This window comes from Gekko japonicus, unplaced genomic scaffold (assembly GCF_001447785.1).
Source record: "Gekko japonicus isolate JY-2015 unplaced genomic scaffold, Gekko_japonicus_V1.1 scaffold449, whole genome shotgun sequence".
Classification (NCBI taxonomy): Eukaryota; Metazoa; Chordata; class Lepidosauria; order Squamata; family Gekkonidae; genus Gekko; species Gekko japonicus.
Window position 1 is genome coordinate 321,784 of NW_015170287.1, and position 16,094 is coordinate 337,877.

Here is a 16,094-nt window from a genome sequence, read left to right on the forward strand (position 1 = left end):
AATGGGGGGGGCACAGATCTGTGTTCATAAGTGCTCCTTCCATTTCAATAAAAAGGGGGAGACCTGATAGTCAGAAAAGCTCTCTGCATGAGTCCAGGTGCCTGCAAGGCATTTATGGTGTGCCTTTTAATGACAGCATTTTTCCTGGCATTTGTACCCTGGGGAAAGCACGGAAGCAGAGGCTGACCAAAGGGACTATGGTGTAAGATCTGGAAAATAGTTTCTGGTATTTCTGTAAACTGACTTTCTCCCCCTTTTGTGAACTTTCAAGAGTGGCAAATTGGTGTTACTGGGCAGTGAGGGGATGAGAAGGGAGGAAGTATGAAAAGGATATTTTCCCAAGCAGACTGCTGCATAATTACAAAACCAGAAGGGCTAATTAACAGGGCATGTCCCAGCTGTTTTTATACTCTTGTCAGACTGGCGGCAGTCAGTAAGTGTGATGTGAAATGGAAGGGGGTGGGGAATAATGGAGCTACTCCTGTAACTGAATGCAGGAGCAGTAAGTATAAAGAAAACAATGAAGGCGGAAATGGAGTAGGGAATGAAATTTGTGAAATAAAAGAACCTGAGACGCTGACACTTAATTATCCCACCATGGCATGGAAATAATAGGTTGTACTTGCAAGCTTGAGCCTATTAACGGTCATGGCATAATCTAAGGAATTCATAGGTACAGACTGGGGTGGGGTGAAAAAAAAGTCCTTACAAGAGACTTTTTTATATAATTGAGAGAATGGGACCAAATTCTTACTGTTGAGGGAATGATGCAATGTGTGATGGTTGGAAGAGAAGTCAATGACTTGCTGTCTCCTGTAAATATAGCTCTTTAATTTCTACCATGTATCTTTTGTTTTCTTCTTTTAAACCCAGTCCCTCCAGCACAGTTTATAAAGCACAAAAGTACTGATAATGGATGCTCCTCCAATATATGCAAATATGTTTTATTTTTATTTATTTAATTTTTCTTTTTTTAGAATAATCTCCTTTTTTAAAAAAGCAAATAAACTGTGAGTAAGCACTCATGGAGTGCAGCAGATTTCTTCTGTAAAATACTCCATGGTAGCCATGAAGTACATTTTTTTCCAGTTTATGAAAAAAAAGGAAAGGAAAAAAAAGAAAAGAAAAGAAATCCACTCTTGTCTCTCATCCTCAGGCGAAGGTGACCCAGGAAATCCTGAAAAGTGTGCTTTAATATATAATTTTTTTTTTAAACCAGTGAACTAGGCGCGCACTGTGTTGTTTTGATTTTCAGATCACCAAACTCGAGCCGTCACCATATTATACCATTGTGCAAACCGTGTTCAAGTTGGGATCAAACCGTACAGCCTTCCCTTCGACGGACTTTGCGTTGGTGTCGTACATGGGATTTTCAAAAGCAGCTTGCCCATTGTTATTTTCATGCACAGAACATCCTGTATACTGTGTTTTAGGGGCAGTTCTGTAGGGAGAAAGGAGAAGAAAAGAAAGGCAAATTATGTACTGACACAAACAATGGTAAAATCCAGAGGCAACTATTATGGTGCTTTCCCATAAACTAGTACCATAGTATAGTATAGTATCATATCTGTAGCTGTGATCACAAGTTACAGTGAACACATGTACATCCTGCATGCACATGTGTGCATCTGTTTGTAAGAAAGAGCCAACACCCCTTAACTTTAACAATGACACCTTAGATCAATATCTGGATAAATGGGGGGCTTAAATCACATGTTGAGCTCTACATGTGTTGAATATAACATGAGAACTGTTGAATATATCATGAGAAAAACAGGTTTACACAGATGGTACATGTATTCACTGTAACTTGTGGACAGGGCTTGTGTACAACAGGGGCATCTACAGCAAAAAGCGGGAATCTATGGGTGCTGCCATTTCACTCTTGATTCCATCCATCCATCCATCTCTTTATCTAATTTTCCTTGAATGATGATGCTCCCTTCCTCATAGGGAAAAAAATGTTTAATTAGAAAAGGCTACAGATGGATGCAACAACTATGGGAAAAGTTGGAGACAGGTTTCTTTAATTCATGCCTGAAGCCAAATTTTTTTGATTGCTTCAGGAGTGGCTTGAAAAAGGGACTTACCATCTCATACCAGCACTAGGGATGCCAACTCTGGCTTGGGAAATCTGTAGAGATTTGTGGGCAGTGCCTGGGGAAGGCAGAGTTTGGGGAGAGGAGGGAGCACAGGAGGGATGTGATATCTCTTTGATTTCCATTTCTCTTAGACTCTGTGGTATACTGTAGACCAGGGGTGTCAAACATATGGCCCATGGGCTGGATCCGGCCCCTGCATGGCTCCTATCTGGCTTGAGAGCAACTAGCTCTCTGCTGCTTCCTACTTTCTTTTCTTTCTTCCTTTTTCCTGCATCACAGCTGGCTTTTGCCCAGGCTCTCCTATTTCCTGCTTCCCAGAGGCTTTCCTTGATTGGCTAAGGGCTCCTCCCCCTCCCCCTTCTCCTCTGGAAGGGAGGGGGAGGGAATGACCCAGAGAGAGAGAGAGAGAGAGAGAGAGAGAGAGAGAGAGAGTCCCATGGCATATTTAAGACCAACAACTTTTAATTCCAGGTATAAGCTTTTGTGTGTGTGCACACTTCTTCAGAGAGAGGGAGTGAGCCAGAGAGAGAAAGAGAAGAGAGATGGAGTCCCATGGCACTTGGAGAGATCCCCCTTTCCAGTTCTAACAGATGGGGGGAGGGGAAGAAACCTAACTGCACATCTGGCATTCTTTACAAATGAAAAGGAGCAAGAGTCCAGTAGCATCTTCCCCCCCACCATCTGTTAGAACAACTAATTCTTTATTAGAGGAAGGGAGCAAGAGGCCAGTGGAACCTTAACAACTAACAAAATTTGTGGCAGGTCATGAGCTTTCATGAGTCACTGCTCACTTCTTCAGATTCAGATAGAATGTGAGTCCATCTGTCCTTATATCTTGGAGAGTGAAGTGATTTCAGATGCCGTGACAATAGCAGGCATTGGTAATGAGAGAAGAAACCTAGGTCTCAGTCCCGTCCAGGAGGATGCATTGTCTTGAGCTTCATTATCAGTTGCCATTCAGCAGTCTCTCTTTCTAATCTCCCTTTGAAATTCCTTTGTAAGAGAGCTGCTCCTCTTACGTCAGCAAATGAATGTCCTGGAAGGTTAAAATGTTCCCCTACTGGTTTTTGAATGTTGTGGTTTCTAATAGCAGTAGAAAGAGCAAGAGTCCAGTAGCACCTTAAAGACTAACAAAATTTGTGTTAGGGTATGTGCTTTCATGAGTCACTCACTCACTTCTTCAGACATTTCCATTTATTATTTGCATCCTCCTGGACTGAATCCTCCTGTACCGAATTGACACTTAGGTTTCCTGTCTCATTACCAGTGCTGATATCTCCATGGCTACTACCCCTCTGCATATCACACCTAATCCAATCATGCCTGCTATTGCCATTGGGCATCTGAAATTATCTTCATAAAGTTTATATCTCCAGTACCTCGTGTTACATTTTATGGCACACATGGCCTGGCCCGACAAAGTGACATTTGTGTCAGATCCGGCCTCATAACAAATGAATTCGACACCTCTGCTCTAGATTCTGCCTCTGTAGCTGCCCCTTTCTCCAGTGGAACTGATCTTTGTAGAATGGAAATCAGCTGTAATTCTAGAACTCCAGATTCACCAGGAGGTTGGTAACTGAACCACCACACAGCCTCACCTAACAGAGGACAAAAGGGAAAATGGAGTAGGGAACTACATACCAAAATTCCCAAGTCAAAAATGTACCCCAAAATAATGCTTCAGTTCATTGTGTGTATTTGTAGAATGGGAAATTGAATTACAGAACATTCTGGTATTATGGGGGGGACCCAAAAATGTGGGTGGAATATTGTAGATGCCATATTCCAGGGGTTAGGAGGTGGTAGTTTTAGAACAAACATCACCACATTTTCAAGGAACCAAGTCCACCCTCTCCCCTAAAGACCCTCCAGACTTGAAGGGGATTAGAGAAAGGCATTCAATTTGATAGGCTCCTGAACTAGGTGCCCCACCATCCTGGTCTGTTGGATAAAACATAAAGAAACACTTTCAATTGTCATGCAATTTACTTAGCCATTCGAGGGAAAGGTTTTTCCTTCATTGAACATGCAAATTACCAATGTAAATTGAAACTCAGGAAAATTGGGGTCATCTCTATTCACTACCCTCTCATAGCAGGTAGGAAAATGTTGATACATTTTACTACATTCTGTATGTGTCCTCAGATTACTCAAATACACCAAGAGAATTTAAAACAGAGGGACATACACTGCTTTTAAATGTTTTGTACAAAAGCTATTAGTTAACTAAGGACAAGTGAGTGAATCACTGGGAGATGCTGGCGATATCACCACAGCCTAATTATGGTTGAATTATCAATGACTGCAAAGGAACAACTATCCACAATAAAACCTCTCATAGGCACAGGACTCTTCTAAGCACTTACAACCTGGTAAACTGTGCAGGATGTAAGATAAATTATACGAGAAATATGAGCCACAATACTGTAAATGTCAAAAACAAAATATAGGCAATATGCCAAGTCCGCAGCCACCCTTTTTTATTGCAGTGTCCTAAGATGCCAAGAAATTTGAATAACCTTGCTCCTTTCTCGGAGCGAGTAATTTACAACAATAATTTATATAAAAGGAAGTAAAGGAGTAGGGAAATAACCTTACCTATCAAGCATCCCTGACACTTCTAAAATGAGGTTAGTGTATGTATGCACTAGACAGGATGTTTTTTCACAGGAACACTTCATTTATCTTGAATGGAATAATGGGGTGTACTGGCATTAAATAATTCAGTTTAGTGATAATACTGAGGATAGGCCAAAGCCACCCATGGCAAATACTGCTAGTTTTTTATGTGCTCAAGCTTCTGTTTCCAATGGCCTGGGATGTGTGTAATTACATTCCTAGATGTGTTCCCACTCCAAAGATATGTGCCCAAAATATTGTTCCTTAAGTCATCTTTATCTAGTTTTAGCTAGAATCAGCATACTTTGAGACAGATGTCTAAGGAGTAACTTTTGTCCTCTTTTTCTCTTTTTAACCTGAACCTTAAAAGACAGGTGCATTTCACAAACCCCTCACAGTAACTTTGACCACTAAGAATCCTTCTGAGATCACCATGCTGGAGTTAGGATTACGATGTATTAGAATTAGAATTAGAATGTAAGATGGTGGTGCCCATACAGGTTATTGTCTTTGGGGTGGTCATAACAAACTTAGGTTGCTTGTATAGTTTTCACACAATGGTGCTGTTTCCATACTACAATGAGTAAGTCTGCAAGAGATAGGGTTGCCATATCTGTAGCATCCCAAATCCTGATGGCTGGTTTGTGTAATGTCACGTATATGGATGATAGTGTTAGCATGGACATTTATAAGCAATACTACCCATAAAGTGGATACAGAATGAGATCATCCAAGAGTAAAGCCCTAGGAGGAAGAACCTCATACAGAAATTCTACTTGCCTTTCATTCCTTCCCCTTCCAGGATCTACTACTATAATAACTACTGGTCCAGAACTGCCTGGCTCTATCAGTTCCCCTCTCCATCTTATCCATCTGGTTCTCACTTGGGTGAACTTTGAAATCAGCACAGATAAATTGGCCTAAATATTCAGCTCTGATTCCAGGTTCCTGCAACACGAATATATTGTAGTTTTGCTTTGACACCTACCTTTGTTTATAAAGGTAAAACCCAAATCCTGCTAATATAAGGGCAAAAAAAGGCACGAGAATAGCAATGGCCACAGAACTGCTGTTTGTACCATGTGGTTGGTTTGAAGAATTTGAACCTTCAGACATGTTAAGTCCTGGAAAGACAAAAACAAACGAAAAAATTCTGTTCCAGTCATGCTTCTCACTCCAAAATTTAAAAATATTACAATGTCAATTACAAAGCAGAACCCAGCAAGATGAGGAAATCAGCATAGTGGTGTTATAGATTTTTGTGCTCTGAAATAAAATTGAAAAGTACTCGGAAACGTGGAGTAATTCAGCAAGAGTACTTTATTTAGCTAAGAACAAGACGAAAGACCCCGGCTCGCAGGCCGGTATATAAGCACTGAAAACCCACCACCAAACACACCCCCTAGTCACCCTATAGGCTATTTACAGTGGCCGAGAGTCCCGTTGGCTCTCGGCCGCGGACCTGGCCCTCTGATTGGCGTGGGCTAGGATCCGCTCCGCTATTGTTCTCAGGGAATGAAGCTTTGGGCTTGTGCTTGACCGCATGGCCCAACGGTCGCGCACGTGGTAATGGCAGATACATTACAAAAATGTTTTCAAAATTCTTCTCATCCCAATTTCTCCATAATTCTGGAGTTCTGAATTATGGATTTTATTTCCAAAATGACACCAATACATTAGGAGCTCTCTTTTGTTTCCTTTTCTTTTACCAAATTTTGAATCCTGTGGTATGTTTCTCTTGCTGTGTTTCCTTCTGCATTACCAATGTAGATACATGCACTGGTGAAATGCTGCGGAGAAGCAATCGTGATGTGATTGAGCATGTGATTTCACAGATTTCACGGCACAAAAAGAATCTTGTCAAAATCATCATGTACATTCACAGATTATATAAACTCCAATCCATAATTAATTTTAGAACTCAAACAGGAATTAAGGAATGGAAAACAATGGAACTGGGGAGATTTTCCTTATCCTTGGCTGGCAGAGAGTAATAGTTTGTTTGGAATTAGGGTCTGCACCAGAACCTCATGTCACATCTCATTTCTGCTTGATTCTAATAGTGCAATCTGAAAATGGGGTTAGAAGGACAGAACTTGGTTTAGGATTGCACTTTAATTATATCTTTGGAAATACATGTTTCCTCCTTTGTATAGCAGATTTATTTTAAGTGCTACTAAGCATAAACATGTCATAACGATCACAAAACAGTGCAAATGCATATGAAAGTGTGGTCATCAAAACTGGCTGTAACTGAGTGAGCAAGCAAGTGTCCATCCTAGCTTCTATTCTCAGCTGGCTTTGCCCTTTCCCCGCTGCATCCTCCCAGTCCCTTAAAACCATTGCCTCTATATACTGTCTCATGTGGTACATTACAGTTACTGTTGTCTACTCAGACTGACAGTGGTTCTCCAGGGTCTCAGGCTGAGGCTGCTCATATCACCTACTACCAGCTTCTTTACCAGGAGATGCTGGAGTCTGAACCTGGGACCTTCTGGCCGCGTTCAGACTGGCAATTTGCAGCGCTAGGGAGTCGTGGCAAAGAAAACCTGGAACAGACCCAGAACGGCTTGGTTGTGGTATTCCCGTTCACACCACAGCGAATGAAGCGGAAGGATACCGTGGAGGAAGCGCAAGGGAGCGTTCACACTGTTGGGTCACCCCGCAGGCTGCTAGACGCTGTTTCCGTGCCAGGCTGCATGTGCCCATGTGCATGGGCGCAGCAGCAAATAGGGCAGGATCGCGCAGGCCCCAACAGTGCCTGCCCACGGAAACAGCTGGTGCCTATTATCAATGACTGCTGGTTGTTCCTGCCTTACAGCGCTTGCATTCACACCTCAGGGAACTGGAATCAACCCGCTCTCCGCACGGTTTGCTACGACTTCCACCAGGTACTTTTAAAACTCGGGAAGGAAGCGGTACAAGACGGCTTGAGTACAGCTGGGGGACGCCGGACAGCTGTGCCTGTGTGAACCCGCCCCTTTAATCCGCTAGTGAAACGGTCCTGAAACATTTCGATGTCAGGCCAAACTGCCAGTCTGAACGCAGCCTCTGTGTGCCAAGCAGATGCTCTGCCATGTGTCCTGGTGATTGGACACATCTTGCTTAATAAAAAGAGTTTGCATCTTTTCATCTGTCCCAAACCTTGGATATTTTGCCATTCTTTCTGGACCAAGAGCCTGGCCCTTTCACCTAGTTTTGTATCTATCTAGTTGTGGTGCTGGATTTTATTAGTGTGTATGTACCAATATTCATTCTTATTTCTGAGAGGGGTGGGTGTTTTTTGGCACTGTACCCATTTTTTATTATTATGCAGTAAGCTGAATGCTAGGCACTCAGATAAGTCTCCAATGAAGGTGAAAATTAATGTAGTGTCTGGTGTTGTCACAGAGGCACTGATGTCTTGCTATCTCTCAAGCAAAGCAAAGGTGTGGTATTCCACTATAATGCTTTTAGAAGGAACGTATCTCCTGGGTAATTTTGCAGGTTCCTCTAATGCAGTCTGTCAATTCTATTATTTCTCAGCTGTCTGGCAATATTCCTCCTGCTCTTTTTGAGAAAGCCAATTCAGGAGGCACCCAGAAAGACAGATCCATTTGCAGATATATGGGACTTCATTACATGGTTATCAAATATGCTCCCACACATGTACACAGCACACCCATTGCTTTGATGTGGGGTGGGCAAGTGTACATGTGTACATGAAAGTGTACATGAAAGCTGAGATGTCTTTGCAAGAAGAGGAAATATCCTGTGATGGTCAGAGCAGACATTTATTTAAAGAATAGTAAACAACAGAATAAAAAGGGCAGGGTGGCCATCAATTCTCCCTCTAAGCTGTGGAGTTTTGTGAGCAAAAATTCTTCTCTGTGAGCTACCGGCATTAAAGTTGTGAGTGAGCAATTTGGCTACGGCATAAATTAGTTTGCTCTGGAGCCATCCTTCCTGAGCTAAGACAAAAACGTGTGAACCAGAGGCTAAAAAACTGTGAGCTAGCTCACACTAACTCAGCTTAGAGGGAACACTGGTGGCCATGACCCCAACTATGATATCATGTCACTTTCAGTTTTTTAAAAAAACCCAGACATGGCATAGGCATTCTAGGAATCTTCAGAAACTCTATGGTAAAACCATAGAATTTCTAGTACATTACTAGAAATCTCTCTCTCTCTCTCCCCCCACACACACACACATAAAAAATGGAAGTGACGTGGCACCACAGCTAGCACCATGACTCCCCACAGCCCTCTCACCGGTTACCCACACTGCCTGGCAACCTTTTGATGAACTGATAAATAGGTAAAAAATGGGACACAGTCTCTTCCCCCCCGCTACCAAACAACATTTCATAATGAATGTGGCCATGCAGGACAGTGACTGGGAAGCAGTAAGACGATCTTGCAAAATGCATACCCTTTAAAAGAGGAACTACTATGTCAAAAAAAAAAGGTGGAAGTGAAGCACTAATCAGGAACAGTAAGGGATGCAAAATATGACAAGGGGCAGAGAGTACTATCTCCTCATGTTCTGTTTAGTGGTGGATCAAACAAAAATGAGCTGGTGCAGAAATATCCTTAGGACCAAGAGCCTGGCTCTTTAATATTTGCAAAGCTAAAAGGATTGCCTCAGCATACTCAAACTGGTATTTCCTACTTTCATGCTGACAATAAACAAAGAGAAATTCATCCTAATAACTACAGGAACATTTTCACTTAGACATAAACTTATCACATTTGAAAGCGACCAACCTACTTAAAAAGGGATTGCAGCCCAAACAACTAATTCCTCTTGTAAAAGTGTGCATTGGTCTAAACGGAACTCAGCTGCCTGAAAAGTAGGAACATTTAATTATACTCCAGCTTCTGTCTCAGGGAAAAAATACTGCAGTACTCAAGGGATGCTCTCCAGTAATTTATAGCTTAATATTTTCTTTTAGCTACCTAACATTTTCTTTCTTTTTTATATGCTTATTGAGGAAAGCAGTAATATTTTTATTAGCTGCAAGGAATTTGAGGAAAAGGTGAGAGAACAAAGAGATTGGTACACAGCAACAAAGATGAATATCTAAGTCTCCCCGGTGTCCTCCTTACAAATGGTGATAATAAAAATTCTGTCTGAATCATCACCCAGTTAAGTCATGATACTTTTAACATAAATTGATTGAGGCCAACCCGGGTCATGGAACTGAAGAGGGGCTTGGGGATATTTATGGGTATTAGAATATTCTTTTTGGCTTCAAAAGCTGATGAAATGTAAAACACTAATTGCATTCAAAATCTGTCATGAAATGTTAACTAAGTAAGATCCCCCCCCCCAGGTAAAACTCAACAGAACAATTTGTAAGGTAGATAGCCATTGGTGCTAGTTCAAGAAAATAAATGTTCTGCTATACATAGGGATCCCAAGTCCCCCCGGGGGGCGGGGAAAACCCCACCCCAGAGGCCCGTTCCCAGGCCCCAGGGGGAACTCCACCCCAACGTGCGTGTTACCCGGAAGTGACGCAACCACGCTGGGCACGCTGGGGGCAGGGCCACGGCCATCCAAGGGAAAACTCTTCTGGGTGACGTGCGTGCGGCGTGTGCGCTCAAAGATCAACTTAGCAACCCTAGCTATACAAAGCGAAAGTGAACAGGATGAGGTTTAAGGGCCAAACTAGATCTGATAAGCAGGCAGCCTTGCCAGTCCTTCACTGGCAACCCCCTTAGAGACTTTCAGAAGCAGAACCTCATGGAACAGCATTTGACGAAATGATGACGTTATTTCCAGCTGCGTGATCGGAAGTGACATCACTGCACTGCTGGAAGCTCCAGCATTCACTTGAAATTCTATATTACCATAGATTTTTCTGTGAATGGTAGTGCATTTGGCAATATAATGACATTGTTTCTGGTTGCACAGCCCAGTGCTGCTCTGGCCCCCACATCCTCCTCCCCACTCACTGGAGCGAGGCAACCAGGACAAGAATTTCCCCACCCCACCCCTTGGAAGTGACAATACTAGGAGTTTTGTGAATGGATTTCATTCAGTTTTTTTTTTTTAGGTTTCAAAGCAGATACTGAAGGGGAGGGGTCATTTTGGATTGGGCTGCAGCATGTGCGATATTCCTGATGAAAAAGGGAGGAGGGGGTCCTCCTTGACCACCCAAAAAGCTATGTTGTGGATTATGTTACCTGTCTGGACAGAAGCCATGTAAAAGGCGATTGCCTGAAGAATTAGGTTAGGTTGAGTGGGAAAAAAACCCTGGCTAGAGACAACCCCATATGTGGTAGGGCAAGCAGACATCTTGAAAAGCAGAAAAACTTCTTTCCATAACTGTGTACTGAAATGGTTGTGAGAACAGTACATGTTTTTAGCAGACTGCCTACTATCTTCCAAACAGAAGATTTCAGTATTCCATCAGATACAATCATTTAATAATGAAGCACAACTAAATATTACAATATTAATGTTTACTAGTTACCTAATCTTTGTAGTCCAAACTGCCCATAATCTTTACCCTGGATAAATCCTTGAAAAACATAGGTAGCACCATCAGGTTCAGCCGAAACCTACATAGACAGAAAATAACAGTGTTAAATTGGATATACATATATTGGTCAAAATGTGCCAGCTGATTATATTCAGGTTGGAGTGAGGCACTTAAATCATTCAGCTACTTGCAATTTTATTTTTCATGGAAACGTATTTTCGGAACAGGAGGTAGTTGGGCTAAGAGGACATGTGGGCCATTACATGCCTTTGTGCTTGAATTGCTGCAACTGTATTTATTTTTATTAATATCTAAGATGATTATCACTAAAGATTCAAAAGAAATCTTTCCCCCCCCCCCGTGTGGCTGCCTTGCACATTTGCCACAAGGAGTTCTTGAGAACACTTTAGAAAATAAATCATATGTGACTTTGAAACCAAGTTAAGAAACTGAGAGGTGTGTTATCTGAAACTGCTTTTGATTCCTTTTGTAAAATGATGATCTTTCATGGGCTGTACTCTAGCTCCATTTCACTCAATGGAATTCAAGAATGTATAAATGTGTGCAAGAATATGGACAAGCTGAATTAAGTCATGTGACTCTTTATCAGTCAGCAGCTGCCACCCAGGAAATAATTTGCACTATGTTCTAGCTCCCGAAACAGATCCGGACTGACTTCCTGTGATCACATTATGACTGAATGATGAAAGTGCATCAGTTCAGCAACTGCTGACAACATAAAAAAAAACAAAAAACCCTTGCTGGAAATGAAAAATCTACAGCGACACCTCTACATTTGTGTTTTCATGCAACCTGGGTGAGTTGTTAAAGCGTTCCATATACCACTGACATGAGTACGACTCAATTATCAAAGCCACCTGACAATCAATAAAGTTTCAGATGATAGTTGTGTTGGTTTACAGTAGAACCAGATTTTCGGGTTTTGAGTTTTTGAGAATCAAAACTCTCTTTGAGAATCAAAACTCTCAAAAGCTCATACCTCGAATATCTTGTTGGTCTTTAAGGTACTACTGAACTGTAACTTAGCTGACAATGAATAAAACATCTTTAAGGAACTGTGAATATTACCAGTTTCACATGACTAATCATGTAGCGGCATGGGATTGTCCTGTACTTTTTTTGGGGGGGGCTGAAGCATTAGAAGCTGGAGCATGGGGCATCTTTCTGTTAGCAGGAAGCCTGTGGCATAGCAGAAACTTCACAAGCCCCACTCCTATCCCATGCATGGCCAATAACAGCTAATCTTACCAAACAGCCACATACAAAACTTGCCCATGGTTTGTACTAGCAGATACAGTATGACAGTATGGATACCAGGAGTCAAGGACCCAGACATTTAATTCTATACAACTGAGATGACCGCTTGAGTACTTCCTGAACAAAGCTTAAGAATGTGATAAGGCATACAATGGGGCAATCTTCGGCCTTTTGACAAAACAATTCTTTTACTTTTGCCACAACATGGACATTTGAAAGACTACAGGAAATGGTAAATGCTGGAATAGATGGGCCCTCTCCGTTCCGGCTCCCAGATTACAGAATTTCCTTCCAGTGCAGACTCACTGGAGCCCAACCCAGAGCAACTTTCAGTAGTGTTGTTACACATGCTATCTTTTGTGAGCTAAAGGTTAAATTAGAAAAAAGATGAATAAATCAAATCCCAAAGAATTTTTAATTTGGATAAAATTTACTCTGTTTGGCTGGGGTTTGGGATTCTGTTGTCCACCCTGAATCTCCAGGATGTGGTGGGCTATAAATATTTAGGCATGCTTGAACACCCAGCAGTTCAGCTCACATCCTGCTCACGTGCCACAAGAAGGGAAATGGTTGCTCAACAAGTTGTTCAGATTAGCTTTGAATGAATTTGGATGTGTCTTATATGATTTCGCATATGATTACATCTTCTCTCACCCTCACCCATCTGCTGCCTCCTACAATTTTTAAAAGGACATATTGTGATTTTTTTTTTATTTTAAAAAAAATCAGTTTAAGATTTTAAAGTTGAGACTTTCTATTTAGTGTCTGCTCATGAATTCAGCTAATCTTGCAATTGGTTCTTTTGATAACTCACTTCTCAGACAGGTGCCACTCACTGCAGAGATGCAAAAAGCAGGCAATGTTTTCTGATCTGATGTTGGTCATTTAAAAGCTACCTCTGGCTGTCCAAGCACACATATTGGCCAAATGGCAAGTGAATCCAGGCTGTATACAGATCAGTTCATTTAATAACCCCAAAAAATCATGACCCCATGAATGCTGCCTCTTCTCCGGCAAATAAAATGGTTTAGCCCTTGAAATGAGAAGAAGTAGCTGCAAGTCGCAATGACCAAGAGGTCACTGAACATGTGCGGAGCAGATCACCAAGGTGCTGTGCTTGCAACAAAGTTGGCCAGGGAGCACTGAGGTGGTCCAATCAGGAGCTTCACTCATGTGTAACTGAGAGAGTTCAAACAAGGTTCCCCCCCCCACCCGGTGAGCACCAGGAGGGGCTTTCTTCATCTTCTCAGCACGTCTAGTATATATCAATGACTGAGCAACTGCTAGTTAGGACTTGTACATGGGAGTTCTTAAGTTACCCGCAAGCTGCCTTAAGAAGCTTTTTCTTCTGGTATAACAATGTGTGGAACCAGCTGAAAGTATGGGGAAGCTGTATGGTTGAAACAAACATCAAAAACTGAGTAGATATTTTTTGGGGCAGTTTTCAACCAGTTAAGCAATCAACACATTTGCTATTTACATTATAATGGACACGGATCTTGTCCGTACTGCCTCATTTCATTCCACAATGGCCCCTGGGTCAGCAACAGCTTGTTCACCTAACAGATGCTATGGCAACCTCTCCTTGCCGGGGGGTGGGGTGGGGGACATACCACCAGCTTAATGCCTAATGTGGACTGCTTAAATAGGAAGGGTCTGGCATATATCATTCCCAGTGAGCCTGAAAGAGCATCTGTGGCGATATCCCTTCTCTCCTCATATGGCTTTACAATGCAGGACTTTGTAGGAAGTACCACTGTAGTGCCTCAGAGACTCTTGGTATCTTCCATCACCACGGCTGCTTTGGGCTCCTGGCTCCGGTGCAACATCATGAACTGCATGGCACAGTGCAGCCTAATGGTGGGGTTAGTCCTCTGCCATTGGTCAGGAGAGTGCCAGGCAGTAGGCCCAGGCCTTTAGGCGGCAAAACAAAAACTGACTAAATCGATTGGAATGTTATAAAGAGAGCAGCTTGTATTGTGTGGCATAAAAATGCAAGCCACTGTAACTTTCAACATATTATGTGGCATGAAAGTATCACATGCTGTTCCAATAAAGTGAAAATAAAAAGTATTTTGGAAGGTAACAGTGAAGAGGCTGCTTGTACTGTATGCCGAAAATTGCTGTTATTTTTTTTAAAGTGGTACTATTAAAGATTATTTTTACCTTTGCAATCAGTCAGTGGCATTTCCCAAGACTCTTTAGAATGTCACTATATGGTAGTACCAACATTTGTCGGTGCCCCATCAGTAGCCACATGATCCCATTCTTCAACACTGCTAATTATCTTTCATTGTATAACACCTATATTTTTCAGGCCTCGTGCACAAGCCATCATTTGCTATTAAGACAGTATTGTATTTTGCTGAAACTATACTCACAAAACCATCCATTGCCCATTTTTCCTCCTTCAGTTTGTTCAGCGAAGTATGGGATGGTGCTTTAATGAGATATATATGGAGCATTAAACGGGCTTCTTGGCTTTTATATACCCCTGTAAAACATAAAAGTAGTTGATCTGTGCTACTTATAAGTAACTGGAGCTTAAAAAAAAAAGTGGTGTCCTTAGGACTTTTAACATGAACTCGTGATGCTCACACAGAGGGGGAAAAAATCCTTGAAGGTCAGTGGTTTACAGCCAGATATTCAGCAAAAGACCAGAAAAGTTACCTGTTTGGGTAATTATGCACTAAAATCAGAAATGTAGGTCCTGATCTCTCTCCAGCTTCACTCATCCTCAATGTTCCTCCACCATTGTTGGAGCTGACCGCATTACAAGGATAAGAGTCCTCTGAGCAACAAGGAAGAGTGTACACCACGCAAACTTCCCTTGCATGGCTATGTGCTAACACAAACTGTGTTCTCCCTCTGTATGCATAAAGGTGGATGCCCAGTTTGTATAGCATGGTTTGGTGGTAAATCCTATAGGAGGCAGATGTACATATATTGACAGTTCCCACTTGCCCCCTCACAGACTCACCTTTGCACTACATAGTTTCAGGATATTTTTCAACCCAATCCTGAAGTATGTTGTGCAATGGAAGAAGAAGGTCTCACAATCTACTAATCACCACCACCACCACAATAATAGTAATAATATCTACATCCTTCACATAACATTTTGTATTGGGGCAAATCTGAATCAACATGTTGCACATCATTTTTATCCTGCTAAAATATCTTACGTTGCAGATAGTGGCATACCAAAGCAGTTCTGCATTTGCTAAAAGAAATTCCTCTGCATTCTGAGTTACCTGAGCTCTACTCCTCAGTATCTGGTTCTGCACCATTAAAGAGATACCTATGGTGCTTCTACAGTGTGTCTGTCCATGACCAGGACTTCTGCTGCACTGCCGACATGTTCTGTATTGTTTAGACGGCCAATGAAACATGATATGATGGTGCTGAAGCCACCGACTTATAGGATCAGGCCTGAAAACCACACTGCATTCTGATGTTTCAAAGTATTATCGACATCTGTCGACAAGAAGCAGCCTGTATCCAGCTACTGCCAGATATTGCCTATCATAACCACATAATTACTGTGTTCATGAAAATATTAAAAAGCTGAAGCTAAACTGATAGTTTGTAAGAACAACACATGAATTAGTTTTCTGAGTAAA

The 16,094-nt window shown here is 41.9% G+C and overlaps 1 protein-coding gene across 1 annotated transcript in view; it reads right to left on the reverse strand.

The window, feature by feature from the left end:
- Positions 1–1,281: 1,281 nt before the first annotated feature.
- CSMD3 (CUB and Sushi multiple domains 3) overlaps positions 1,282–16,094 on the reverse strand; it is a 796,050-nt gene continuing 781,237 nt past the window's right edge. The window contains exons 66-69 of the mRNA XM_015417873.1: positions 14,853–14,965; positions 11,185–11,272; positions 5,713–5,848; positions 1,282–1,441 (exon numbers count right to left, since the gene is read on the reverse strand). Of these exons, the coding sequence (XP_015273359.1) occupies positions 1,282–1,441; positions 5,713–5,848; positions 11,185–11,272; positions 14,853–14,965 (497 nt within the window). The remainder of the gene's footprint in view (positions 1,442–5,712; positions 5,849–11,184; positions 11,273–14,852; positions 14,966–16,094) is intronic.